General features: G+C 49.0%; 1 protein-coding gene across 1 annotated transcript; it reads right to left on the bottom strand.

Annotated features, from left to right (window-relative positions):
* LOC309579875 (ATPase MORC2-like) lies at positions 1 to 26,014 on the bottom strand (the record flags this gene model as incomplete). Its single annotated transcript, XM_082293428.1, has 12 exons — positions 1 to 822; positions 1,665 to 1,853; positions 3,260 to 3,353; positions 3,448 to 3,639; positions 3,964 to 4,105; positions 4,880 to 4,934; positions 5,028 to 5,168; positions 5,582 to 5,956; positions 6,068 to 6,142; positions 6,937 to 7,069; positions 25,647 to 25,667; positions 25,887 to 26,014. The coding sequence occupies 12 exons, from the start codon at positions 26,012 to 26,014 to the stop codon at positions 754 to 756; spliced, it is 1,614 nt and encodes a 537-aa protein (XP_082149554.1). The 3' UTR covers positions 1 to 753.
* Between the last annotated feature and the right edge of the window lie 1,380 nt (positions 26,015 to 27,394).

Below are 27,394 nucleotides of genomic sequence, written 5' to 3'. Positions count from 1 at the left end.
GAAACAGCAGCAGAAGTGAGTTATAAAGTGACTGCAAGCAGAGAACACAAACTCCAGCATTCTCCCTCTGATGCTGCCCACTATGAACAGTCCAGGAGGTGATCCTCTTCTAGAAGGACCCTCAGCCTCTTGGTTGTTACCACGGTGGCAGCGACCTCCTGTTCAGGAAGCTCACTGCAGGTGCCAGTGCCCAATTCCCCAGATCCCCTGGGGTTCCACCCCCTCTGCTCACAACTCATACAGCGACATCTCCTTTCTATGGCTCAAATTCATGGCTTGGCTTTCTCTAGCCCAGGTTCAGTATCCTCCACAACAAAGTCCTGGCCCACTCTGCTTCAGCTCAAGGCTTATTTTTTAGTTGCTGCCAGGTTCTTACTGAAGACAACGTGCTAAGCAGGGTGCTCTGGGCTCCCAGGTTTAGCATCTGAATACACCCAAGATGCAAAAAGGGTACTCACACTTCTTACATCACTAAAACCACCCATCGTATCAGGCACAGCTCCCATTTCTTTTAAAAATAAATATTTATAAACAAAAGGAAGAGATTCAGAGAACTACAGAGTTGGAAATTTTCCTGCCAACAGCACGAATGTTTCTTATGTACAGTCACAGGAACAAGTTATATACCAACGTGAGCACTGTCTAAAAAACTCTCTCCTCATCAGCTGCCCCAGTCCACCTGCACAGAGATCCACATCTCCCACTGCAGCAGCCAGCTCCTCTGTACTTCTCCAGCACTCATACTGGAGCTGCTCAGTCTCCTTTCATGATCAAGTCCTCAATATATGCATCCAGTTCATCATCTGTATTAATATCAATGTCCTGAAACCAAAGCAACAAGAAATACCAGTGAGAAGTGAATCTTGAAGAACAGTGCAAGAAAAGAGGAGCCAGAGCAACTCAGCATCCTCTGTTACATCTGGTCTGCTCAGCCTCTATGCCCCAACCTCCAGCACCCTCCAGCTGCTGACAGCTGCTTTCCCTGTCAGCCCCCAGAAGACAACACTGGAAACCCATCAGCACCTGATGTTCAAACAACGCACTCAAGTGATGTATTTACTGTACTGATCTCAGTCGAGGTAGGTTTGGTTGGGGTTTTTTTAGATTTAGTACATTTTCCTAACAGGGAGCAACTGCTTCCAGATGCTTTCAGCAGCCTTTCCATTGGCTGATCCTAATTTTATTAAAGTAGTTCTAAAATTTAAAGTTAATTTATTTGTTTTAATTAAATATATATTTTCTATTTTAATTTAATAGTATAACTAATATATCAATTTCACCACAAGATTTTTTTTTTATAATTTGTTTAAAGGTTTGCATTTCTGTATGTGGAGTTCAGAATCTGCCCAATAATGGGGCAAAAATTCCCTGCTGAGCACTGCCTGTGCCTGGGGAAATTCTCCTGCAGCATCATGGCAGAGAACAAACAGAACCTGTGTACTACATACACGCTGTGAGAAATCATTCTGTGAGAGTTAACACACATCAGGACTCCCAGGGCCTGGATCTCAGGCAGTGGGTGGGCAGTGACAGCCCAAGCCATTCCCAACTGAGGAAGCTGGTGCCCAGTGAGACACTGGACTGAAACACTTGTAATGCCTGGAGGGGATGAGCCAGGTGGCTACTCCGAGGCAGCTCAGGGTTAGCCACTCCTCCTCACCCACCTCCTGCACTTTCTGCAGAAGGGCCATGATATTAGTCCTCAACTTCTGCAGTTTCTCCTCTGTCTCCTTCAGCTTCCTCTCCGAGTTCCGGAGGTTTTCCTCGCAGGCTTTGGCTCGGGCATCGGCACGTGTCTGATATGAATTGCACAGGTTCTGCAGACCCACCTCATATTGCTTAAAATATTCTTTCTGTAGTAGGCAAAACACAACAGATGACACGTTAAGAGAAGGCACCAAGCATCACAAAAACATGAGCACTCACAGGCTTGTAGAAGATCCAAACTCCTGGCCCCCTGATCAAATCCTCCCCGCAGTGTGCCCCTGCATGCCCTGCCCATGCTCATATTTACATCTGATTTGCCTACTGCAGCCAGCATGGAACTCACATGGGTTTTCACATTCTTCCAATACCAGAACTGCCCCAAAGCTGCTTGAATTTAGATTAAGGGTGCAGTGTGCTTTAAAAAGCCTGAACCCACAGGTATGCTGCAGGCAAGGCCTGATATCCCCTGTACACTGTGAGTATCCTTGGTACAGATCACTCAGGCAACACAGCCTCTCACTGCACGGTAGGGACAGCTACACTCACCAAAAACCCCAGACACAACCAAGGTGCCCTGTGGAAGGAGCAGGAGTGGTAACTCCAGCAAATGCCAGCAGATGCCTGAGTTAACAGAAGGGAAGGAGACAAGAGAGAGACTGCCAATACACACACTGTGAGAGTGGGAGTAAAAAACAGCACTGGCTTTGGTCATGTGGTCATCTGCAGGTGGCTTTCGTAATTTACATGTGCCTCCTGGAAAGGTCTCTCTTGGTGGTATGTTGGAGAAGGAAAAAGCCAGAGAGGCCAGTTCCCTTGCCCTGCATTCCAGCCAGCACTGGTCCTCCCAGTACCAGCCCGCTGGTGGAAGACACCGGTGGAAGTTCAGTTCCACCTGTCCTGTGCTCAAATAAACAGAGGTCAAAAGTCTTAAGGTGTGCAGCTGACTCACTGGCAGTCAACCTGCTCTCCTGGGGAAGTGGGAAGGGGTTGGCTTCCATGTTCTCCCACACCAAAGTAAATGGCCTATAAAGGGACTGAATTCACACTAACATTGTGGGTTCAATCCCTGTATGGGCCATTTACCTAAGAGGTGGACTTGATGATCCTTGTGGCCTCCTTCCAACTCAGAATATTCTGTGAATCTGGTGATAGTTATTTGTTATTATTTATCATTTTTAAGATTGTCTCCAGGTAAGTTATAAGGCTGGGAGCAAAACAAACAGATATGTCTACCTCCTGCTTCTAAAAACCTCTAACCTGGCCTCTCTTTTTTAGAAGTTTAACAGCAATAGTTAAGAATTTATGATAGTAGCAGCCAACAGCATTCCCACACAGATGCATGGTAATTAGAAAAATCCTCAGACAACTTCTATAAGATTCAAGGCATCTCTCAGAGCTCTCATTCTTTTCCTCAGCTACGTTAGTCTGCCAAGGATCCAAATTATCTTTTTAAGAGTGCACTCTTGCACCAACAGGATGCACATTTGCCATAAGAATGGAATATGTGTGGTGAAAACACACAAACTTACTTTTCTAGAAGTACTGAACTCACCAAGGGAAATGCCAACAACCCTTCTGAGCTCATGGAACTCAGCTCATTTTTGGAGATTGGAAAATTTGGAGGCAAGAAGTATCGCAAACAATTCCTGTGCAGGAGAACAAAACACAAAGCCGGAGTTGGGAGTTCAACAGACTGAAGCAATCAGACTGCAGAGCTCACAAGGTCTGTGGTGAACCCACCGAAGGATCTGGACTAGCAAGTCAACTGTTTCTTGGCTGCTGCTGGGACCGGTGGTGTCAGGCTCGATTCTGACGCAATCCGAGGTAGAAGGTTCAGCCACAACCACCTCCTCTTCCTGCTGTGTGTCTGGAGCCTGGTACTCAGGAGAGGGAGGCTTCATAAGCCTTACATCCTCACTGCCCTTCTCTACCCTGAGAAAAAGTATTAAGGGAATGTCAGGAATCTTTTTCTACGTTGGACGTATGTGAAACACGGTTAACAGTTTCATCAGAATCTGTACCCAAGTGTCACTCAGACCTCTAGACACCTAACAGCTGCCTCCAGGGCAGGCATCAGAGTGACAGACTGATGGAGTCTGTCAAGCTCATTCCTTATGAAGCGCTGGACAGTCCTGACCTCGCAGGTTTCCTGACATGACAGCAGCACATTTTTCTTCAGCATCTATGGCAATAAAACAGGCCCTTCCTCCCAAAAACAAAACAAGCCTCCAAAATCCAGTAGCTCAAAATAGTTACCAGCGATCCCTTGGCGTGGTGTCTGTAGGGACATAATCAAACTTCACCTTCCACCGGATTGCGTGCCTGCCCCTTTCCACAGCCGTGACACGGCCAGTGAACCATTCCTTGTTCACACGCACCTCCACGTGCAGCCCCTTATCTGTGAGGGGGAAGCAAAGGTGTTTGCAAACATTCAGCTGCTGGAAAGCACATTCTACAGGAACTCTAGAGATTCAGGCACCTCAGCAGGGAGCACACCTGAACCTCCGGCAATACCCTCAAACAGTAATGGACACCATCAAAACACAATGGACACACAGGTCAGCTCCTGCTGAGAAACATGAAGATACATGGAAATGAACTGGCAATTCCAGATGGAAGGTTTCTCCTGTACTCCAAGCTGTTTGACATGGGCTTCACAGTCTCATGATGGGCTCTAGGACAATTTGCCACATGTCCCTAGTGGGTCACTTTCCAGACAGCTCCCTGGAAGCATGCTGAAGAGATGCCCTGCTCTGACAGATGGTGCAGTACCACCTTTCCTGGCGTCTCCCAGCCCCTCTTCTCTCACAGCAGTGCAGCAGATCTGGATACAGTCCAGAGCATTTTTCAGCTGGCACGGCTGCATGATCCACTCAGGAAGGGTGAACATGCCATCAGGTACACCCTGCAGCTCAGCCCCACCATCGATCACAGCCCCACCATCGATCACAGCCATTGATCACAGACCTTTCTGCACCACAATTGCCTCTGGTCTAATCAAAGGGTTCCCAGCCAAAATGTTTTATGCAAGTTAGAGTCATCTTGGGGTTTAGGATTCAAATTTACACTATTTCTTATTTTAAAATCTCATCAATGAAATCACACGTTTAACTGGTGCAACAGTTCTTTTCTATGTCAGATACTGGTGGCAGCCCAAGGGCTCATTTCTCACCTTTCTGTGCTTTCTTCAGTTCCAACAACTCTTCCTCTCCAGCACTGTCTGTGAGCTGGGAGCAGAGAGAGCTCATATTAGTCGCCTCCCATCAAGATTATAAACACCTGACAAACGCCTTCTGCTGGGGAAACCAGCACACTCTCACCTCCACCACCACCTCACCGGAATCCTTCTCTTCTTTCATTGCCAAAAATTTTCCTCGTTTTGTCCTCTCCTTTTTGTGTTCTCCTTCCTCCTCAGACCCATCCTCTGGGATGTTCAAGGCCCTCTTTCGAGTGCTGGAGGCCTGGAGGAAGCAAACAAGCTCTAGCTATTAATTCCAGCCTGCTTCCAACCAAAACATTCTTGCAGCCAAGTTTTAAAAAAAAAAAAAAAAAAAAAAAAAAAAAAAAAAAAAAAAGCCCAACATCCAGTATTGGTGCTTTTCCGGAAGGTTTTAGAGGAGCTGCTACATCATCATGAAAACGCTCACCCCACCACTCCACATGCCTTTTTTTTTCTGGAGAAACAATCTGGTCTAACAGGAAAGAGATGAGACAAGTCTTCTCAAGGGGTGTAAATGGCACCCTAACCCACAAGTAAAGTAAGTGTTCTCTTGTCCTGTGCAGGGCCCACAGTGCACATCCCACAAGGCAGAGCAGACAGGCTTAGCAGGACAGTGGGTGAGGAGCTGAGGGTTTTCATCCCATTGATTCTTACCTGTGAACATCTGCCAGAGGCAGATTTCTTTACTGCTGGCACCTTGGCAGCTTTTGGATTGGGTGTCTCACGTGGGCTTTTGGGGCTCTGAAGGCCAGAGAGGGACTTCATGCTTGTACCTGGTTTGGCAAGAGTTTTTAAAGTGCTGTTAGACTTCCCAGCTGTCACAGTGTGATGGTGTGTCCTGGAAGTGCTGGCTTCCTCCTTGAAGAGCACGCTGGCTAGCTTGGGAGAGCTGCTATTTGGATGATCTGAAGAGCTCTTTTTCAGCTGACTGCAGGACTTAGGAGGAGGTGAAGATCCTGGTGGTCTGCTGGGAGCATTCTTGATTGCATCAGGCAAAGGAGGAGATCGTGGGCGCTGAGTTCGGGTGTGCTGAAACAAAGGGGGGTACAGAGAGAGGAAGAGTAGAAGAATGGGGATCTGCTGTTCAGAGCAGCTAAGGAAGCACAGAAGAGTAAAAGCCTACAGCAGGATCCCATTTACCTCCCTTGAAGGCCGTGTGGTCACTTCCAGAGGCAGTTTCTTTAAGTCAGCCTGAGATCGAATTGGAGTGGTTTTCTACCAAAAAAAAATCAGAAAGGTCATGTTTATAAGCTGCCAGGGGCTGCCTGAACCCATTGCAGCAGTTTTCCAGGCTAAAACGATTATAAGGTGTGTTTTGCATCCTTCAAGAGACATCTCTTCAGCTGTCATTCCCGTTTTCCCAACAGAAAATTAAATGTAAACTGAGATGGTAAATAAAAAAAAACAGCCCCAGCACCACGAAGGAGCATAGGCGGTTTCAGTCTCAGCAGCAACCCTTTGCACAAGGAGGTCCATTGATGCCTTTTCCTGGTCTTAAAATCAAGAGGCATACATGGTTAGAAGGGGAAAAGGGATTTTACCTTGGTATTTATTTTTAAGGATCCTTAGGTGTACACGTCCAGATCCTATGCATCGAGATGCACCCCGCCGAGTCTGTCTCTGAGTGTCTGCGTGTCTCTCCCCCCCCCCCCCAACATTGGGTATAACATTATAGGTTTTACTAATTAGCGTATCTATCAAAGATTCCCCAATGAGAGGCTCAAGTGAGCCCCCCCTCCCCAAGGAACCTTCCCCTGGATGGTTCTATCTTGGTTTACAGAATGTGTTCTGGAGAGGACCTTGGGGTCTGGGGCGCACTGATCCCTAGCTACGAAGCTTCTAAAATGTTTAGTCTCTTAGCTTGACAAACAAGTCCAAGAATGTAGGCAAAAAGCACTAGGAATACAGAAGTTGTAAAAAGGTGTAACAGGGGTATAAAAGAAAAGGCAAAAATCTTCATGGCATCACCATCACACCTGCTCTGCTTAGCTGGAGACCTCCAGACTCACCTGCAGAGCTTCCAGCTTTTCCTGCTGCTGGCGGATTTTCTCTGTCAGTTGTTTCTGCTTTTCCTCATGTGATTTCAAGTCTTTTTTTAGAGTTCCCAGTGGTACCTTCTGCTTCTGCTCTGCAGCCTCACATCTAGCATGGAGGGAATGCAAAACAACCTCAGCAAGGACAGCAGAACCTGTACCGTCTCACGCAGGATTATCCCAACATCCCGTTCCAAATGCAGCAGGAAAGCCGCTTGCCTTTCTGCAGTAGCCACAATCGCAAAAGCAGTGGTTTTCATCTTGGAAAACAAATATGAATTAAGGATTGAAAGTACAGTTGTTAATAAAAAGGCATTTATGCTGGGAATCACCAACTCAGAGCCCAGGAACTGTGATAGCTGTGATAGCTTCTGTACTGCATCTGTACTCGACTTTTTCAGCAATTTCCCTTCCCATCAGCTTATGTCTTCATATCAGTTCCTCTTTCTACAGATTTCCTTCAGAAAGGAAAGCACAGTACCAGGAACCCATGACTAAGACGTTACCACAAGCCCTCCAGCCTCAGATGCCTTCTGCCTTGCCACTCAAGGCCATGCAACTTCCTTTGCAATATCCTGTAGCTATTTGCTTTTTCCATCCTGTTCAGCCTATGGCCTACAATAGTGGTGAGTATCCTACTCTCTCAGGTCCTCTCAGGTGCAGAATCCTGGGAGAGTCCTTGAGAGAGAAAGAAAACAGGTAGGAAATACTCTCTCAAATGGACTGGCATCACCTGAAAAGTGCTGGCTGAGCAGCTGGCCCTCAGGAGCACTGCCAGAGGAGGAAGAGGGGACTGAGCCCAGGCTCATCTCCTGTCACCAAATGGAGTCATGGAAAGACAGACCAGGATCAGCCCTGCTGGGGTGAAGTCATGCAAGAACGGTTTGAGCCAGGAAAGCAGGAGATGGCCCTTATACAACACAAGAGATCTAGCAGATCTCACACTACATTGGAGACAAGCTGGCAACCTGCAGGTGTGAGTCTTATTAGTAAAGGGAGGACCCTGCTCTCACTGTAGAACACTCAAAGCTCCAAGATGCTGAGGAGAGATGATTTTACCAAGATCTCTGACTACCAGATACACACTCATCAGCTTTGTGAGTGAGAAGGAGCACAAGCAGCAGTTCCTCCATCAACCTCTTCCCAGCTGAAGCACTGCTGGGGTGTTTTCACAGAGTGGTTACCTCCTTGGCTAAGTGTTGGAGTGAAAGCTCCCCTGGACCCAGGCCCAGAGGGAAGCCAAAGCACAGGGGTTGAATTAAAACCTCTGGATAAGCTGAGATGCATGAAGTCACACCAAAGTGAAATGGAAATATAGATTTTTAACTTTTAGTAGAAATATATGCTAAGCGCTTTAAACATTGAAAAGCTGCAGCAAAGAAATCTTAAACACAGTTTTCACTGCAGCAGTGTTACCTTTTCACAGAATTTCTTTACTTTAGACAAAACATAGATAGAACTATACTATTCACATTTTTTAGATAGAGTGTTCACATAAATAATAAGAGCTGATAGAAACTATATACGCAAATCTGTGTAATACCTATGTAACACTTGTGTAAGACTTACGACTGTTAGAATTAGACCAGGATAGGTTAAGAAAAGAAAAACTAGAATCGTGTGTTAATTTCATTGGTCAATTAACAAATAATCCACACTTTTGTAAGTTTAGATAACAGAAGAAGCAGCTGTTTTCTGCTTGCTGTCGGCCTGCTGCTGCTGCTGCTGCTGTTACTGCTTGGCCTTATCATGTAACCCCTTCAACTCTACCTTCAGAAAACTGTGAGACCATGAAATAAAGAACTTAGCAGGACAGCAGCCTCCTCTGCTCTTTCACCCTCGTCCGAAAAGGAAGGGTATCCCATCAAAAGCTCAACAGCTAACGAAGTGTGTGTCATCACTGCAAAATGACTGCCTGACACCAAACCTGCGGTTCCTAAACACAAAGTTGAACAAGTGGCACCATACACAGGTTTCCCAGCACAGAAATGCATCTTCCAGCTCATGGCAAGGCTGGAAGCATTGCCAAGCTGTGTCTTACAGCACAGTAAAGAATGAAAGCACCATGAGTTCTTCGACTAGAAAAATTCATGTTATTCATGGCATCCAAACCCAGAGGTTGCATCACTGGAGGCAGCAAACCAGAACAAAGGATTATCTTGGTAGTCAGAATGGCCTAAAACCAAGACTCTGGTAGTACTCAAGGAGCTTTGAGACACACAATCATGTTCAGCTGGTGCTTCAGCCACCCATTCAAATGACATTTAGGATCCAGCTGGATATCAGATAGGAGAACAGAGGCAAGCGAGCCTGACACTATTTTACAGTGTGAAACAGGGACACTGCCTTCTCTGTAATAAAGTGAGTGATGGTGGCACCTAGTGCTGACCCCAACACAAACAGTGGCACTGGAAGGAGTGACTGCTTCCCATGACAGAGACCGAGAAGGGTGTTCAGCTCCCATGATCTGGAACATGCCATGAGCAGCCACTGAAGTGTAGGTGGACAAACCAGAAGGGTGGGGAACAATCTCGATGCCACCAGTGGACACTGGGCTGAGGCAGCCAAAACCACCATGTGATCTCTGGTGCCAGGAGAGTCTCAACACCAGCTCTGACATTGCTTCATTTCCAATTTGGCTGAATGAGACCCTGCACAGACCCTCACGGTACACAAGCTTGAGAACCCTACCCATGTGCTTCTCAAATCCTATCATCCTTCAGACACTACAAATACCTGGAATGGTCAGGACACAGATGTGAAGGTGTCCAAACTCTACACAAAGACCCAACAGTGCAGCACTCAGAACTGGCCCCAGCCAAAAGCCAGAGGAATGTGCAGCAACTTCTGCTTCATGTAAAGGACACAACTGCACTTGCTGCTGGAAAGCACACGTAAGCCTCCTTAATCAAAAAATGTTCTGGAGTTATTTATTTTTCCAGAGTAAGACTCCTGAGATCCCTTTTGAAGCTGAAATGACCAGAAGTTTGGATCACCAGTGCCACGTGCTCTACCTGCCCTTTCCCAGCTCCATGTATGGACATGAGAGCAAACAGCAAATCCACTGCAGATAAAGCTGCAACGGAACCAGAGAGTGTAAAATGAGGGACACTAAATGGCTTATTTTTATGTGTTTTCAGAACAATGTTTCCAGTATTGCAACATGGCTATGTGTGCCTGGATTAGTCAACCAGCACAGCCTCTAACAATCATAAAGGCAAGTGTGCCTTTGAGTGCCCAAGGGGTCAGCAAGCAAGAAGGGAAAGAGAGCAATGTCCTTTTCCCTAAAGACCACTCTAACACAACACAAATAGAACAAATACTACCTGACCCTTGGAAGAAAAAGTCACACTTAAAACTAAGGCAAGCTGTGACATAAAAAATAGCAGTAACTGTTTGATTTGGTCTCAATTTCCCAGTCATTCTGATGAAAGTATTCAGACAATGGGACTTCCAACACCAGGTGTATTCTCCAATGCTCTTCCTCCAACTGGAGTGATGCTCCTTTTGGAGGGAAAAGCAGCCCACCCACCCCCCCACCCCCCCCATAGTCAATGTCCTGGGTAATCCAAAATGTTGCTGTATTCCATATATATCTGTGATATGCCCAGAATTGTTACTGTCTCTTTAAGACCTGGCAGCCAGATTTGGAACCACAAGGGTGGGGGGTGCCAGGCCCTTTTAAGGTTGGGGTCGCATAGGAAGAAGCTCTCTTGCTCTTTCCCTTTTTTACTTGCTGGGGGAGCTGAGGAAACGCAAGGCAGAACCTCCCCTTTGTTTTCTTTTGGTTTTCCCCAGGGGGGTTGCTTCAGGCAGATTTCCAACAAGCTGCATTTCGAAATCCTAAAACTGCTTCCAGGCAAATTCCACAAATACCTGTTGACACCATGCCAAAAAAACCCCAGAAAAGCCCCACTCTGAATGGTTACCCCAGCTGGCTGCCTGCCACTTTGGCCGAGGAGAAGGCAAAGTCCCTCCACGAGTTCCAGCTGCTGGAGAGAAGCAGCTCATTGCTTTGTGCTGAGGCCTGGCTAATGCTTAGCACATACTTCTCCGATACCATACAGCGTCACCTACAGCCGGAGGGGAAGGCGAACAAATCTGCAAACACCATGGTCACTCAGGCTGCAGTTAAACCAGAAAGGCAGCCAAAGCCAATAGCAGCTGCTCCTGTCCAAAGGAGAAAATATAAGACCAAATCTGTTTGCGTGGTGGATGACGATGGGGTGTCAAGACCCTCACAGCCAGCTGCAAAATCAGAAGAATAAATACTCACGGAATCCTTCTTAGAAAATCTCCACGATCTGAGGAAAGACCTTACCCGATGAACAGCCGAGTCCAGGTTGAACTGGTTGATCTGAGTCTGGGACACTGAAGGTGCAATTTTGAATGGTACTGAAGTGAGATCTCTGTTGTATGATGTGGGTGTTGACCAGGGGATCGTAAGGAAGCCAGAACCTCTCTGGGTGAGACTCTTAACTGGGAAGGAGAGACATCTTTGCCAACAAGAGCTGCAGCTGCAGCAAGGCCCTTGGAAAACCATGGAGCAAGAATCCAATGCTTGAGAGAACTGGCTGTGATACAGGGGGTTCAGGCTTTAAGAGTTAATTGCTGATTGTGGGAATTGCTGGTATTGCTAAATTTTGCAGCTGCTTGCTAAACAATGTATATCGCTTGCTTAATAGTTATTATGTGGGCCAGGTGTTCCAGTTTGGCCAAATTTAGAAATATATCCTCTGAGAGAAGGCAGATTACAACCATCCCTCCTCCACCAGGTTCGGGAAAAAATAAATTTTCCTCAAAGGAAAGGGAAAGAGATTATCATAGGTTAGCATAGCTCTGGAAGTGATGTTCTTGCAAAGAGGTGCTTACAGCTTCCTCTATGACCTAACAGAACCTATGAACTGGCTAGTTTGAATATTGACAATTTTTTAAGCCACTTAAAAATTTTTAATGCCTCTGTGGTCCACATTTAAGAATAGACAAACCCCGGGGAAGCTCTCTGTTGCTTCTGGTCTTGGGACAGGTAACTGGGCTGGGCCCATATGGGGCTCAGTGGGCCCGGGCCGGGCCCTGCTGGGCCTGGGCTGGGGCAGGGACCTGCTGGGCCCAGGCCAGGCCGGGACACAGACATCCTGGAGCCATGCGGCCCTGTTCCACCTGCGGCCCCCCACAGCCCTGTTACGTGCAGACGGTGTGGCCCAGCTCCACACCCCCCACCTCTCCAGTGCGGCCGAAGATTCAGCTGAAGCTGCCCTGATGTCCAGCAAAAGGTCATGTGACCAACAGCAATAAGCAAACTCCATCTGCGGGGCCAGGTGAGATTAACCCTTTTAGTGCTATAAGTTTCCTCCAGAACAGATGAAGCCTGCAGACATTTAAGTAAAGAAAGAAGAGCTGAAAACCTGAGGGAGGAGGAAGAGGAGATGCTTCGAAGCTGAAAATCTGTTGTAAAGCTATGGTGGTGATAGACTGTGATATATCAGAATACCCGTTGCGACACTGAACCGTGCCATAAATCAAGTCCCTCCAGATGGGAGAGAATTTTCTAAAAGTCCTTGCAAGGAGTTTCGAAGATAAACCGAGACTTTTCCTTGATTTTCAATGCTTCCAGATAGTTGTTTATTAAGTCTTGTCAGAGGAACAGAGCCACTAGCGTGACCCAGGTACAGCATAGAGCACAGAAAGCGGGAGTGAAGTCTCTCCTTATCAAGATTTACACAGCCTTTTAAAGCTGATTTAACCATTAGTTACTAAAAACGTACATTATTTTCACTTTCCTACCAATTATTCAGTAACACGGCCAGGAACTGCGGAATTCTTTATCCAATCATTCCAAGCTACTTTTACTGCAGAACATGGAGTAGCAGAAGAAGGAGAAGAAGGTTCAGAGAACAACAACAATCCTCCATTTTGATATTTTTTACTCTTATCTATTTACTCTAAAATCCTCTAAATTTTCACCCTGTGACAATCTTACATAGTAGTCTATCACCTAATTCACACCACTGTATTTTTTAGTTCTTGTCTGACTGTTGGTATTTTTTTTCCAAGGTTGGAGGCTAAAACAGTGTTGTTCAGGGGGGTAAGAACCCTTAAAAACAGGCAGAGAAATATTCTTGGCATTCTGGGTTCCTACACCGTTGTAATTTCATGACAGCATGGGGGCTGGAGTGTTCAAACTGCACTTGTGAGCAAAAGCACCTGTGCTGGAATAAGCAGATGCTGAAGCAGCTGTAATTTGATGAGAAGTTTGAACAGGGAGAGATGGAAGTGATGAGAACCCTTTTGCTCCAAGTCAGAAGGAGAAAGTCCTCTGTTCCTAGAGATGCCCCCAGAGATAGTCCTAGGGATGAAGATGATGAGGACCCTTTATCTCCCAGGGAAGGGGTGTGGGAGACAGAGGAGTAGAAACTCCTGCAATTAAAGGAGGCTTTGATTTACAACCCTGGAAGAGACTAGGTCTGGCTTAATTGACAGAGATTTATAGACTTTAATCAAAAGGATTACAAACTTGTATTCCTATAATTGTAAGTAAAATTGTACACTGGGTGTTTTGGTGTCCCCCTTCTGTATTTATTAAAAAGGCATTCCCAGCAGCCTTTCTGCAGCAACGTAGGAGGCAAGAGAACATAAGTAACACAGTAATAATTACAATGAATACCCACAAAGATCCCTTAATCAAAGATGCAATCCATCCCGTTATTCCCCATCGTCCAAAAAGGTCATTGACCCAGGCTAGGCTCTTATCTACTTTTAGGTCATCGAGGCAGCGGTGAGGACAGCATCAACATAGATACATTTCATCTTTGGGCAGGGATGGGGCTACTGAGAGGGAATATAAGCGAGATCTGTTAGCTTTGTGGTGAGAGGGGAAGTTTTGGGGTTTAGGGAGGTTTGACAAGGGTTGAGAGAAGGGGATATTTTGGGTAACAAGGGGTGATAACATATAAACTAAGGATCAGTTTTTCAGGCTGTGTCTGGCCTACGGCTTGACTTTTGCTGTAGCTTCTTGTTCAGCTTTCTGTTTCATCTGCTGCCGTGTGGTGGGACAATCTTTTTCCTGGTTGGTGGACATCCGGCGATGTTTTTGTCTCCATGCAGAGCTGGTCTGGTTTTGGGGAGGTCCTGTATTTGTCTCAGGAGAGTTCTTGTTGGTGTTTGTGGAAGCAGTGTTTGTAGGGCCTAAGTATGGTTTTATACTTTTTCCTGGGAACCATTTCGGGCCAGATGGTAGCTGGACACAGGCGTAGCCTCTCCCCCAGGTAATCAATTTGAAAAGGCCCAGAGACCTGGTGTGATTCAGGGTCCTTCACCAGCACTGGTGGCTTCTCCATGAGCTTAGCTTGGGTTGAATTTGAGAAGTGGCGGAGTACTGGGGGGTCAGGCTCTGATGAGGTACCATTTAGGAAGTTAATGACATAGAGAGCCTTACAGAGTCTTTCAACAGGAGACAAGATTTCTGTTTCTCTCCGTTGCTGATTGAGGACTCTTTTGAGGCTTTGGTGGGTCCTTTCTACAATGGATTGTCCTGTGGGATTGCTAAGTATGCCTGTCTTGTGTTTTATTCCCCATTGGTTGAAGAAATCTTTTAACTTACGAGAGGTGTAGGCAGGCCCATTATCTGTTTTGATTTCTTCAGGGACTCCCAGGGTGGCAAAGGCAAAATGCTTGATGACGTGGACGGTGTTTTCTCCTGCATGGGCTGATGCAAACACTGCCCCAGAAAATGTGTCAACTGACACGTGCACGTATTTGGATCTCCCAAAGGATGGGAAGTGGGTTACATCGGTTTGCCACAATTGGCAGCTGTTCAGACCACGGGGGTTGACTCCGATACCCATAGATGGTATTTGGTAGTTCTGGCAGTTCGGGCACGTTGCAATGATAGCTTTTGCTTGACCTTTTGAAAGCTTGAACATTCTGACGAGTGCAGGAATGTTTTGGTGAAAAAATGCATGTGACAACTTCGTCTGGGCAAAGATGTCAGGGATGTTTGCAGTCTCTGCTGGCATGGCCAGTGCATCTGCTCTCCTGTTCCCTTCGGCAATGGGACCAGGGAGGTCAGTGTGTGCCCTCACATGCATAATGTAGTAAGGCTGTTTTCTGTGGGAGATTAAATGAATTAATGTAGAAACCAATTGGTATAATTTTTGGTTGGAGACCTCTTTTAGAAAAGCATGTTCAGCCCTCATAGCTATGCCAGTGACATAAGCCGAATCTGTGACCAAATTAAAAGGTTCATCTTTAAACTTCTCAAAGGCTCTGACAACAGATGCTAACTCAGCAATCTGTGGAGATCCCTCTACTATTTGGATATCAGATTCCCATTTTTGGGTATTGGGTTGCCTCCATGTCATGACAGATCGATGGGATGAACCAGACCCATCGGTAAAGACGGTCAGAGCTTTAAGAGGTTTTCTACTTTGGATTAATTTTGGAATCAATTTAAAAGCTGCATCACAGTAGAAAAATCTATGTTTTGGCATGTGAATGGAAATTTGGCCTGTGTAGCTATCTAGGGCTAACTGGAGGCTCTCATTGGTCTGGAGCAACTGCTTCAGATCTTCAGTGGTCAATGGCAAGTATATGCATGTGAACTCACACCCTGCAAGAGAGCGGAGACGAGTTCTGGCCTTTTTTATTAAATGTGCCATTACTTCTTGGTAGGTGGTTAATGTCTTTGTAGGTTGATGGCTTGTGAAGACCCATTCAAGTATCGGCAAAGGGTCTCTGAGTTTAGGGTCCCATTGGAAGATCAGTCCGTGTAAATGGGGAGCTTTACCCAAAACTGCAAACTGGAGAGGCAGGCTGGGTACAACACAATGGCTTGGCATGAAGACAGGGCTTCCTGGACTTTGGCGATGGTATCTTGGGCTTCAGGTGTGAGGGCACATGGAGAGTCCAAGTCTCCGCTGCCGCGGAGGAGGTTGAAGAGGGGAGTGAGGTCTTCTCTTGTGACTCCCAGTAGGGGGCGTATCCAATTTATGGATCTGCACAAGCTGTGTAAGTCCTTTAAGGTTTTGGGATCCTCTTTGATGGCGAGTTGCTGGGGTACGATGGTTCTCTCATGGATCTGGAGGCCGAGGTAAGTCCATGGGCTGGAGCGCTGCACTTTGTCCTCACGAATCTTGAACCCTGCTTCTTCTATGGCTTCAATTGTCTTTTTAAGAGTTCTGTCCAAGTAAGTTTTTTCTGATGCACAGATTAGTATGTCATCCATATAGTGGTAAATGATTGCTTCTGGGAATAGGCTCTTGATGGGGGACAGAATGTGGGCGACGTACCACTGGCAGATGGTCGGGCTGTTCTTCATGCCTTGTGGGAGGACGAGCCAATGGTATCTTCTGAGTGGGGCTTGTTCATTAAGAGAGGGGATGGAGAAGGCCAACTGTGGTGCGTCCTGAGGATGGAGAGGGATGTTAAAGAAACAGTCTTTAATGTCTATGATGGCAAGCAGCCAGTCTTGGGGCAGCATCGATGGTGATGGCAGGCTGGGTTGGAGGGGGCCCGTGTCTTCAATGACCTCATTGATCTTTCGTAGGTCCTGGAGTAGTCTCCATTTGTCCTTGCCAGGCTTTTTCAGTACAAAGACAGGGGAATTCCAAGGGCTTGTGGTCTCGGTGATATGACCTTTGGCAAGTTGCTCTTCCATCAGGGCTTCCAGCGCGCTGAGTTTTTCTTTTTCAAGGGGCCACTGCCTTGTCCATTTTGGGTTGTCAATCTTCCAGGTAAGCAGGGGAGTAGATGGCAGCGCGCGTTTCTCAGTGGCCCCAGCCAGAAATCCTGGCTGGGAATGGTAAGAGTGGCACCCCACTGGGATAGAAGGTCTCTGCCCCATCGGGTGATGGGGGCTCTTACCACAAATGGTCGGGTGGTCACTATCTTGCCTTCAGGTCCTTCAATGACAACATTTTGTTTGCTTCTCATGGATACTGCAACTCCACCAATCCCAGAGATCATACCTGCCACTGGCTCCAGTTCCCAATTCCCTGGCCACTTGGAGCGGGCGATGATGGTCACGTCTGCTCCAGTGTCCAGCATCCCTGGGCGGTAGACCCTTTCTCCTTTACAGAAGAAGCTGCACTCGATGGTCGGTTTGTTTGAGCCCACAATCTCTATCCACATTGCTGTAGGATTGAGAGGAAGCTGTTCTGGGCGGTTCTGTGGAAGTAAAAAAGCTTGAGCAACCAGTGTTCCCTGTGGGAGAAAGAAAGGTGTGTCCGTGCAGCAAAGCTGGACAAGAATCTCTTGTCCAGGGTGCACTGTTTGTATCTCAGGTAATACAAAGAGTTGTTCTGGACCATGGATGGTATCGCTTAGGATAAGAATGTCCCATGGGCCATTCTGCGATCCATACTTTCCTGTGGGGATACAATAGAAACGCTTGTCAACAAAGTTAAATGGCAGTGATGTTACCAGTTGACGTCTGGTTCTGATCGGTAGCGCTCTGTGTGTTGGATCCTTCTCATGTGTTCTGGGATCGCCTGGGATGATGGTGCTGGGTGAGGTCCAGTTGTCTGCTCTCAGTGGTCTGATGTGGAGTTCACAGCCGGGGCGGGGTAGTATGGCTTTTGATTTATTGTCTGAGCGCAGGGCATTGACACTGCGCTCCAATGGAAGTTTTTTGGACGCTGCTGGTGCTGTTGCTGTCTCTGGTGCCTTTGGTAGGCGGTACAACGGTCCTGGGTGGGTGACCTTTGTGGGCAGTCCTTTATAAAGTGTCCAAGTTTGCCACAATAGAAACAGAGGGCATTCTCCTTAGAGACTGCTGCAGCAAATGCACCGGAAACTCCCTCTGTGATGCCTTTTACAACTGCTTGGGTCATTGTGTTCTCTGTGGATGTGTGTCTAGTACAGGTCTCTATCATTTGTTCTATTGTGGGTTCTGTGTCCATGGGTAGGGCCCTCAAGATATTCTTACATTGTTCGTTAGCATTTACCATGGCAAGTTTACCCAAAAGCTCTTTTCATCCATCCGGACTCTCTATCTGTTTCTCTAAGCTAGCTTTTAAACGATCAACAAACTGAATGAAACTTTCATTTGCTGACTGCTTGATGTTAGAGAAATATTGTGTAGGTACAGAATCATCAGGAGTAAGGAGCAGCGATGTCTTAGCTGCAATAGCTATGTCTTGTAATGCTACTTCAGGTAAGGTTGTAGCTTGATCTAAGGGTTTTTGGAGGTCACCTTCTCCAGCCAGTTGTTCTATTGTCCAATCTGTCTGATTTGCATCTTTAGCATAAGTGTCAGACAGTGTTTTTAAATGCCTTTTCCAATGCCTTTCCCATAACATATATTTGGCAGGGGAAAGGATGCAATTAATAATGGTTTTAATATCATGTGGTACTAATGTATAGGCAGAGAAAGTGGCTTCCAATAAGTTTCTAAAGAAATGTGACCCTCTCCCATGTTCTTTTGCTGCCTTGCAAAGCTCTTTGACTTCTTTGTATGGGATAGGTTCCCATGTTTTTGTAGATGATGGACCACCCCTCCTCCCTTTCCCTATAATGACTGGAAAGGCTGATATTTTCTGGGCTAACTCCCAATCTCCCTTCCGGTTCACTTCCCTGCATGTCTGTGCCCATCAGTCCTCAGATTCGGAGTCAGAGTTGCTGCTACTGTCATCTGAAAAGGAGGGATAAGCAGGGCGGGGCCGGGATACAGGGGGCGTAGCATGGCATTTTTGAAGTGCCAGCTTTCCTTTATCCAGGGCAGGGATAGCGGGGGGTTGGGGGTGGTTTGAGGGGTGGGAAGCGGGTCTGTTGTGGCAGCATGGGGGTGGAGAGGTTTTACAGCAGCAGGTCATTTGGGGGGAGGTCGGGTTGCAGGTAGTGCCGGTTTCGCAATTCCGTGTGGAGTCGGGATGGGCTGTAGGAGGGTGTGGGGGGGCGGTGGGCTTTAGGGCAGGAGCGGAGGAGATGGGGATTGCGCAAGAACCCGGGGGGGGGGGGGGGGGGGGGTGTGTGCAGGGAGAGGGGAAGCATCAGCAGGAATTGCGCAAGATGCAGCTGCGGGGGGAGAGAGAGGGTATGCCGGCGCCTGCCAGGGTGGCAGGGCCATTTGCGGTGGGGGAGGGAGGAGGGAGATTGCATTCTATGGGTGATAGCCTGAGGCGGTGCCACGGATAGCTGCGTCCCGCCAGCAGCAATGGGGGAAGACGCTTGCTCCTTGCCCCACAGTGCATGCGCAGGGCTCTGCGGGACTGGTCCCGTGTTGTACCATGCTTGTTCCATGGGTGTGGGGAGGGGCAGAGGCGGCGGGGTAGCTTGTTGGGACGGGGCCGCCACGCTGGGGTGGGGGGGGGCAGGGCCACGTGGAGCAGGGATGCGGCAGGAAGCTGGGACGCGGTGGGGTGGGGGGGGGTCAGAGGCGAGAGGGGGAAGGGTGGTGTCATGCGCGAAGGGTTGTGAAATACCAGGGGCACAGGGAGATGGGGCTGGGGGCGGCTCAGAGGCATCCATCCCGGGGAGGGGGGATGGGTCTGGGATGGATCCCACGTGCGCTGCCTGGTGGGTGGCAGCGGAACTGAGGGGGTGAACGGGGGGGTTGGGTATGGGAGGACTGCCAGGAATAGGGGATCAGGGTAGGTGTCTTGGTTTTGAAAGACAGGTGTCTGCTAAGGTAGGCAGAAGCCTCCCTTGAAATGGCAGATGTAACCCCTTTCCCTCCGAGTTATTATAATTTTAAAAATCAAGGGCCTTTAGGCAAAGATGTGGGAAATAGGAATAACAGTTCTTTACTATATATATAACCAGTCAAACAAAACAACAATAACTATGGCAGTAACAGCAAACACAAACCCAGTCCCAGCCTTCTCGGCTGTCAGGCCCTTTCCCCTCGGGTGCAGTTCCGCTCGCAGCCGGCAGGGGCGCTGGCGGCTCCCGGTGAGCAGGGCAGGTGCGATGGTTCCCCCGCGGCTGCAGGGGGCGCTCCGGAGCGAGCTCGGGGAGCACGCGGCACTGGTGCCCCGGGATCCCGGAAGGGATGGAACAAAGGCTTCACAAACCCCTGGGCAGCCGATCCCGGACTCTCAGGAACAGCAGGCTGGAACGGCAGGCTGGAACGGCAGGCTGGAGCAGCAGGCTGGAGCGGCAGGCACAAACACAAATCCCGGGTGGCAGACGAGATGTATCCAAAAGGGGAACCCCCCGGAAGTCCAGGCAGGCAGGGCGAGCATGGCTACAGCGCAGCGAAAGCTCGAAGCAGCAGCGGGGCAGGGCGGCCACAGCCCGGCCTCCAGCAGGGCAGGGAAAGCGGCTTTGGGATCCCGGCGTTGTTTCCAGCAGAAGGAAAAACGACTGAAAAAAGGAACCAGCAGCTCCTTTCTTTGCAGCTTCTCTCTCCGGACGCTGAGAGCAAACTGAACCCACACCCAGGTGAAACAAAAAGGCCAGTCCCTTTTGTCTTCTCTTAAGTACCCAGCGATTCATTGTCTTAGTAACAGAATGGGGAAAAATTCCTTTAACAGAAAAAAACCTAGATCTCTTAAAACCCCATTATCCACCCTGAATTTTTTCCCATACTAACATGTTACATGAAATATAACCATATAAACAATTATATACATATATACATACTGATACAAGTACAGAGCCACGGGTAGTGGCAGTTCACCCTAAAACAAGGTCCCCTTGTGGTATGCATCGGGTCTCTCCATCCCTTTGCATCACCCACCAGGTGCAACCTGGTCCCTGAGCAAAAACAACCCCATGGATGGGTTTGTCTTTGCTCAAGGCAGACTTTACCCAAACAGTTTTTCCAAGCATACCTCTCATGTGCACCACTGAAACCTTATCCCCGTCTGTTGTTTGTAGGGGTTCGGATTGGGCAGGGCCTGCTCGGCTGGTAGAGCCTCGAGTGTTAACTAACCAGGTGGCTCTTGCTAAATGCATCTCCCAGTTTTTGAAAGTCCCCCCACCCAGTGCCTTCAAGGTGGTTTTAAGCAATCCATTACACCGCTCAACCTTCCCAGCTGCTGGTGCATGGTAAGGGATGTGGTACACCCACTCAATGCCATGTTCTCTAGCCCAGGTGTTTATAAGGCTGTTCTTGAAATGAGTCCCATTGTCAGACTCGATTCTCTCAGGGGTGCCATGCCTCCAAAGGACTTGCTTTTCCAGGCCTAGGATGGTGTTCCGGGCAGTAGCGTGAGGCACAGGGTAGGTCTCCAGCCATCCTGTGGTGGCTTCTACCATTGTGAGCACATAGCGCTTGCCTTGGCGTGTTTGAGGCAGTGTGACGTAATCAATCTGCCAGGCCTCCCCATACTTGTATTTGGACCATCGCCCACCGTACCACAGAGGCTTCACCCGCTTGGCCTGCTTGATCGCAGCGCATGTCTCACAATCATGGATAACCTGGGAGATACTGTCCATGGTTAGATCCACCCCTCGGTCTCGTGCCCACTTATAGGTGGCATCTCTGCCCTGATGACCTGAGGCATCATGGGCCCATCAAGCTAGGAACAGCTCTCCTTTATGTTGCCAATCCAAGTCTATCTGGGACACCTCTATTTTCGCAGCCTGATGTACCTGTTTGTTGTTACGATGTTCTTCATTAGCCCGGCTCTTGGGGATGTGAGCATCTACATGATGGACCTTCACGGATAGCTTCTCTACCCGAGTGGCAATGTTTTTCCACTCTTCAGCAGCCCAGATTGGTTTTCCTCTGCGCTGCCAGTTTGCCTTATTCCACCTTTCCAGCCAACCCCACAGAGCATTGGCTACCATCCATGAATCAGTGTAGAGGTAGAGCTTTGCCCACTTCTCTCTTTCAGCTATGTCCAGAGCTAATTGGACAGCTTTGAGCTCAGCAAATTGGCTTGTTCCACCTTCTCCTTCAGTAGCCTGTGCAACTTGTTGTGTGGGGCTCCATACAGCGGCTTTCCATTTCCGGCTAGCACCTACAATTCGGCAGGAACCATCAGTGAAGAGGGCATATTGTCTTTCACTCTCTGGTAGCTCGTTATATGGTGGCACGTGTCTTCGGCACGTGTCACCTGCTCCTCTTCTTCTTCAGAAGATAACCCAAAAGTCTCACCTTCCGGCCAGTTCATAATTATTTCCAAGATCCCAGGGCGACTTGGGTTTCCAATTCGGGCACGCTGCATGATGAGGGCAATCCATTTGCTCCAAGTAGCGTCGGTGGCGTGATGCATGGAGGGAACCTTTGCTTTGAACATCCAACCCAGCACCGGTAGTCGGGGTGCCAGGAGGAGTTGTGCCTCTGTGCTGATTACTTCTGAGGCAGCTTGGACTCCTTCATAAGCTGCCAAGATTTCTTTCTCTGTGGGAGTGTAGTTGGCTTCAGATCCTCTGTAGCTTCGGCTCCAGAATCCCAGTGGTCGGCCCCGAGTCTCACCAGGCACCTTCTGCCAGAGGCTCCAGGACAGACCATTGTTCCCGGCTGCAGAATAGAGCACGTTCTTCACCTCTGGTCCTGTCCTGACTGGGCCAAGGGCTACGGCATGAGCAATTTCCTGCTTGATCTGGGCGAAGGCTTGTTGCTGTTCAGGGCCCCAGTGGAAATCATTCTTCTTGCGGGTAACCAGGTAGAGAGGGCTCATGATCGGGAATGTGCATCCTCCAGAAACCTATGGTGCCTAGGAAAGCTTGTGTTTCCTTCTTGTTGGTCGGTGGAGACATCGCAGTGATCTTATTGATGACCTCAGTGGGAATCTGACATCGTCCATCTTGCCACTTTACTCCCAGGAACTGGATCTCTCGGGCAGGTCCCTTGACTTTACTCTTCTTGATGGCAAAACCAGCTTCCAGGAGAATTTGGATTATTCTCTCTCCTTTCTCAAACACTTCTGTTGCGGTGTTCCCCCACACATTGATGCCATCAATGTACTGCAGGTGTTCTGGGGCCTCACCCTTTTCCAGTGCAGCCTGGATCAGTCCATGGCAGATGGTGGGACTGTGCTTCCACCCCTGGGGCAGTCGGTTCCAGGTGTACTGCACACCCCTCCAGGTGAAAGCAAACTGAGGCCTGCACTCTGCTGCCAGAGGAATGGAGAAAAATGCATTGGCAATGTCAATAGTGGCGTATCACTTTGCTGCTTTGGACTCCAGCTCGTACTGGAGTTCCAACATGTCCGGCAGGGCAGCGCTCAGTGGTGGAGTCACTTCATTCAAGGCACAATAGTCCACAGTCAGTCTCCATTCCCCATCAGACTTGCGCACTGGCCAGATGGGGCTGTTGAAGGGTGAGTGGGTCTTGCTGACCACCCCTTGGCTCTCCAGCTCACAGATCATCTTGTGGATGGGGATCACGGCATCTCGATTTGTCCGATACTGCCGGCAGTGCACTGTCGAGGTGGCAATTGGCACTCGTTGCTCTTCCACTTTCAGGAGCCCAACTGCAGAAGGATTCTCAGATAGTCCAGGCAGGATGTTCAATTGCCTAATGCCCTCTGCCTCCACAGCAGCAATCCCAAATGCCCACCTGAGTCCTTTTGGGTCTTTGTAATAGCCATTCTGGAGGAAGTCTATGCCCAGAATACACGGGGCCTCTGGGCCGGTCACAATCAGATGCTTTTGCCACTCCTTCCCAGTCAGGCTCACCTCAGCTTCCAAAAGGGTCAACTGCTGTGATCGCCCGGTCACCCCAGTGATGGATACAGGTTCTGCCCCCACATGTCCCGATGGCATTAAAGTACACTGTGCCCCAGTATCAACCAATGCATCATATTTTTGTGGCTCTGATGTGCCAGGCCATCGAATCCACGCCGTCCAGAAAACTCGGTTCTCCCGTGCCTCTTCCTGGCTAGAGGCAGGGCCCCTCTAGCCCTGGTTATCATTCTTTCCCTGGGCATACATGCTCGAGGTACCTTCAAGGGGATCTGACATGTCATCCTCCCTTCTGTAATACCTGGCAGCTCGGTCACGGGAGGCTGAGGCTACTTTCACCTTAGCGGAACCCCCTCGGTTAGTGCCTCCCTCCTGGAGTTCACACACCTGCGCTGCCAGGACAGAGGTGGGTTTCCTATCCCACCTTCTCATGTCTTCCCCATGCTCACACAGGAAAAACCACAGCTCAGCTCGTGGGGTGTACCCTCTCTCTCTAGCAGGGGGACGACAGGCTCTGACTTGGGGGCCTGTGACTCGCACTGGTGCCACACTGACCTTCCTCATCTCCTTCCTCATCTCCTCCTTCATTTCCTTCCTCATCTCCTTCATCTCCTCTTTGAGGTCCTGGACCACAGCAGAGACATGAGCTTTCAGCGGGCCATTGACCATACTGTCATAATTCCTGAGCTTGTTGGCAACAGAGCCCACGGTTTCTCGGGTATTGTCAGCATCAATCGTTGCAATGAAGGTGGTGTATTGCGATGGCCCTAGCCTTGCCAGGTTCCACATCATCTGTCCTGTGCACCTGACCTTATCGGGGTCATTATCATGCTGTCTATCCCTCCCAAAGAGTACCTCTAATACTGCCACCTCTCTTAGCTGTTGGATCCCTTCCTCGAGTGTCTTCCACTGCATTCTATGATGGTACTCCTGCATTCTTTCTTTGTGAATGAACCCTTCTCTCACACTCATTAAGAGCCGCTCCCAGAGAGAAGGGGCCCTGGCTCCCTCACAAATATCTGGTCCACACCTGGGTCCTGGGTCAACGATCCCAGATACCTTGCCTCACCACTATCCAGTTGCACACTTGTGCCCATAAGATCCCAAACCCGAAGCAGCCAGGTTGTATAAGGCTCACACCCCCTTCGCACAATGTCGTTTCGCATAGCACGGAGACTGTCGTGCGACAGGGACTCAGTGATGATTTCTGGCTCCGGCTCTCCTGCTGGTTGTGAGAGCCCTGGTTCCCCATCATCATTAACTGGTCGTACTGATTTGGTCTTACACTTCCTCCTTTGCACAGGGGCGACTGCTGCTGGCTGTGGTTGTCCTTGTGGTTCAGCTGAAACCTGGACGGTTGTAACATCCGTGGGTTCTACTGCTGCACCATCGGACTCACCCTCTTTGGGGCAGGGTGAGGGTTTTTCACTAGCTGAGGACGTGTATTCCCTTAGCAATTGGCATATCTCCTGGCTCACCTGGCCCATCTCCTGGCACATCTCCTTGCACACCTGGCCCATCTCCTGGCATATCTCCTGGCGCACCTGGCCCATCTCCTGGCATATCCCCTGGCACACCTGGCCCATCTCCTGGCACATCTCCTGCATCCCTTTTGCCAGTAGCCCCACCCAGTTTGGGTAGTCCATTTCTGAGGTGGACTGTTGGGCGGTATCAGGCTGTGGGGCAGGGTCTCTAGTGTCTGGGGCTGTGTCAGGCTCTGGGGCAGGATCAGGCTCTGGGGTAGGAACTCTACTCTCTTGGGCCATGTCAGGTCCTGGGGCAGGATCAGGCTCTGGAGTAGGATCTCTAGTCTCTGGGGCTGGTGTCTGGGTAGTTATCCAAGCCAATCTCAACTTATCCTTGAGTGCTAAATAGAGTAGGCCTACCAGCAGCAGACGGTTAGTATTCAGAGGGAATCTAAACCCTTCGAAAATTGATGGGGTGGGCCCAAAGAACTGGTTGAGGGGTTGGGGGAAAACTTCTCCTGGTGTCATTTCCTCACAGAAGGTACCATTGTTAACATAACCCCAAAAACATGTGCTCAGTGTGTGATAGCTTTTTATCCATGTGCCCACATTCTGGAGGAAGTTAAAAACCCGTAAATTCCTCACCTTCTCGACCCATAGTGCAAGCTGGATGACAGCAATGGTAGCCTTAGTCAGAGTACCCATATTCAAGTAAGGAGCTGCAAAGGGGAAGAATATAGCCACGGCCACGTACCACCCGAACCAGGGTAAACTAGACCACATAGTGCTGCCTAACAAGGTTCCTATATCTGGCACACAAAATAAAGTTATCCAGGAACTGTTATTCCTTTTTCACCGCTCTCTCTTAATGCCCTCAGGCCCCACGTTGGGCGGGGGGATGGGTATGGGAGGACTGCCAGGAATAGGGGATCAGGGTAGGGAAGTGGGGTGGCCGGCGCCCCAGCCGGGCCTGGGCCGGAGCGGCTGGCGGGGTCCGCGCTCTGGCTGGCCATTGCCGGAGGCGGACAGGGGGAGGGGGAGGGGGGAAGGGCAGAGAACGGGTTTGGCTGACGGGGGGTTGTCGCACGACACATTTTAACCAATAAATGAAATAAAGGAATGAATTTGGAAACAGAGAGGTTTCCCGAGGCTTGAGAGGAATACAGTTTGTTCCCCACTCTGTCCCAGAACGGATCAGAAAGGACAGAGTCTGTGGTAGCATCAGGAAAATTTTGAGATATCCAATTACTGAAAGATTTAAGATTTTTCTTAGAAATAATACCTTTAGAGAAATTAAAGTCAGATTTTAAGAGAAGGGTTAGAAGAAAGGGGTATAGGTCTCTCTCAGATTGGGAAAGGCTGGGTTTAGCTTGCCTATGTCCCATCTTCGTTTCTCCCTCAGCAGAAAAAAGAGAAAATACCCCAAAATTACTTTAAGTTGCACACAAGAGGAGGAGAGCCCCAAATTTAAACTTACAAATCCCGTTTTCTGGCGGGGCTGGCTCCTTGGAAGGTCTGCTGGGGGGATGGTCTGGCAGTTCGATCCTCAGGGACTTCAGTCCTGGGTGGGAGGCGAGGGTCTCGAACTGTTCCCGTCCAAAAGGCCTGCTAAAATGGAGGTCTATCTTCAGAGGATCAGCACACGAACAGCTGGTTCTGTCTTGGTGAGTCAAGACGCAGCTCAGGCCAGGTCCGGAGTCCAGGGTCCATCCCTGTTCGGGCGCCAGTTATTACAGCTGGTGATGGGGTCAGTGGCTCTGACCCAGGAAGAAGTGACCAGTCCGGGGAGATGGTCCCAAAAGGAATCTCCTTCCCGAGGCCCGGTGTCTTCCCTCAGCTGCTGGCAGGAGGGCCCTTGCAGAGACTGTCAGCTCTTTAGTGATTATCAGCTTGTGATTTCAGCTCAGCTCTGCAGGGCAGCCTCCAGGCCAAGCCAGACCAGAGAGAGACGCGAGAGGCTCGTGTGGCTGGTTCTGCACGAAGGTAGCTTTATTGTTGGTCCCCTCCGGCGAAGGGGAAAGCCAGGGACGAGAACTCACTCTGAGAGCCACAGGGGCCAGAGGGTTTGCTTTTATAGGGATACAGGGGATCAGTAAAGGACCAATGGGTTACAAAGGATCTGCATAGCTTCTCCTAAAGGATTGTGGGTCTGTCTTTTCTCACCGTGACCAAAGAAGTGGTTGCCTTTCCAGGGAGTCCTGCTGGGTGATTGCGAAATCTCTTATCTCAGCAGAGATCCCTCCAGGGCAGGGGCTGGGCATACCCCACATTGGTGGACGGTTTTAAAATATAATAGTGTGATTTTATATAGTTTAATTTAACAATGTAGATGGTATAAGAGAGACATCTGTGTGTATGTGACATTGGTCAAGACATAGCTGCATTGCAGTGAG

Source organism: Coloeus monedula, assembly GCF_965178545.1.
Source record: "Coloeus monedula genome assembly, chromosome: 18".
In the NCBI taxonomy this organism is placed as follows: Eukaryota; Metazoa; Chordata; class Aves; order Passeriformes; family Corvidae; genus Coloeus; species Coloeus monedula.
This window is presented reverse-complemented; position numbering and strand designations above follow the sequence as displayed.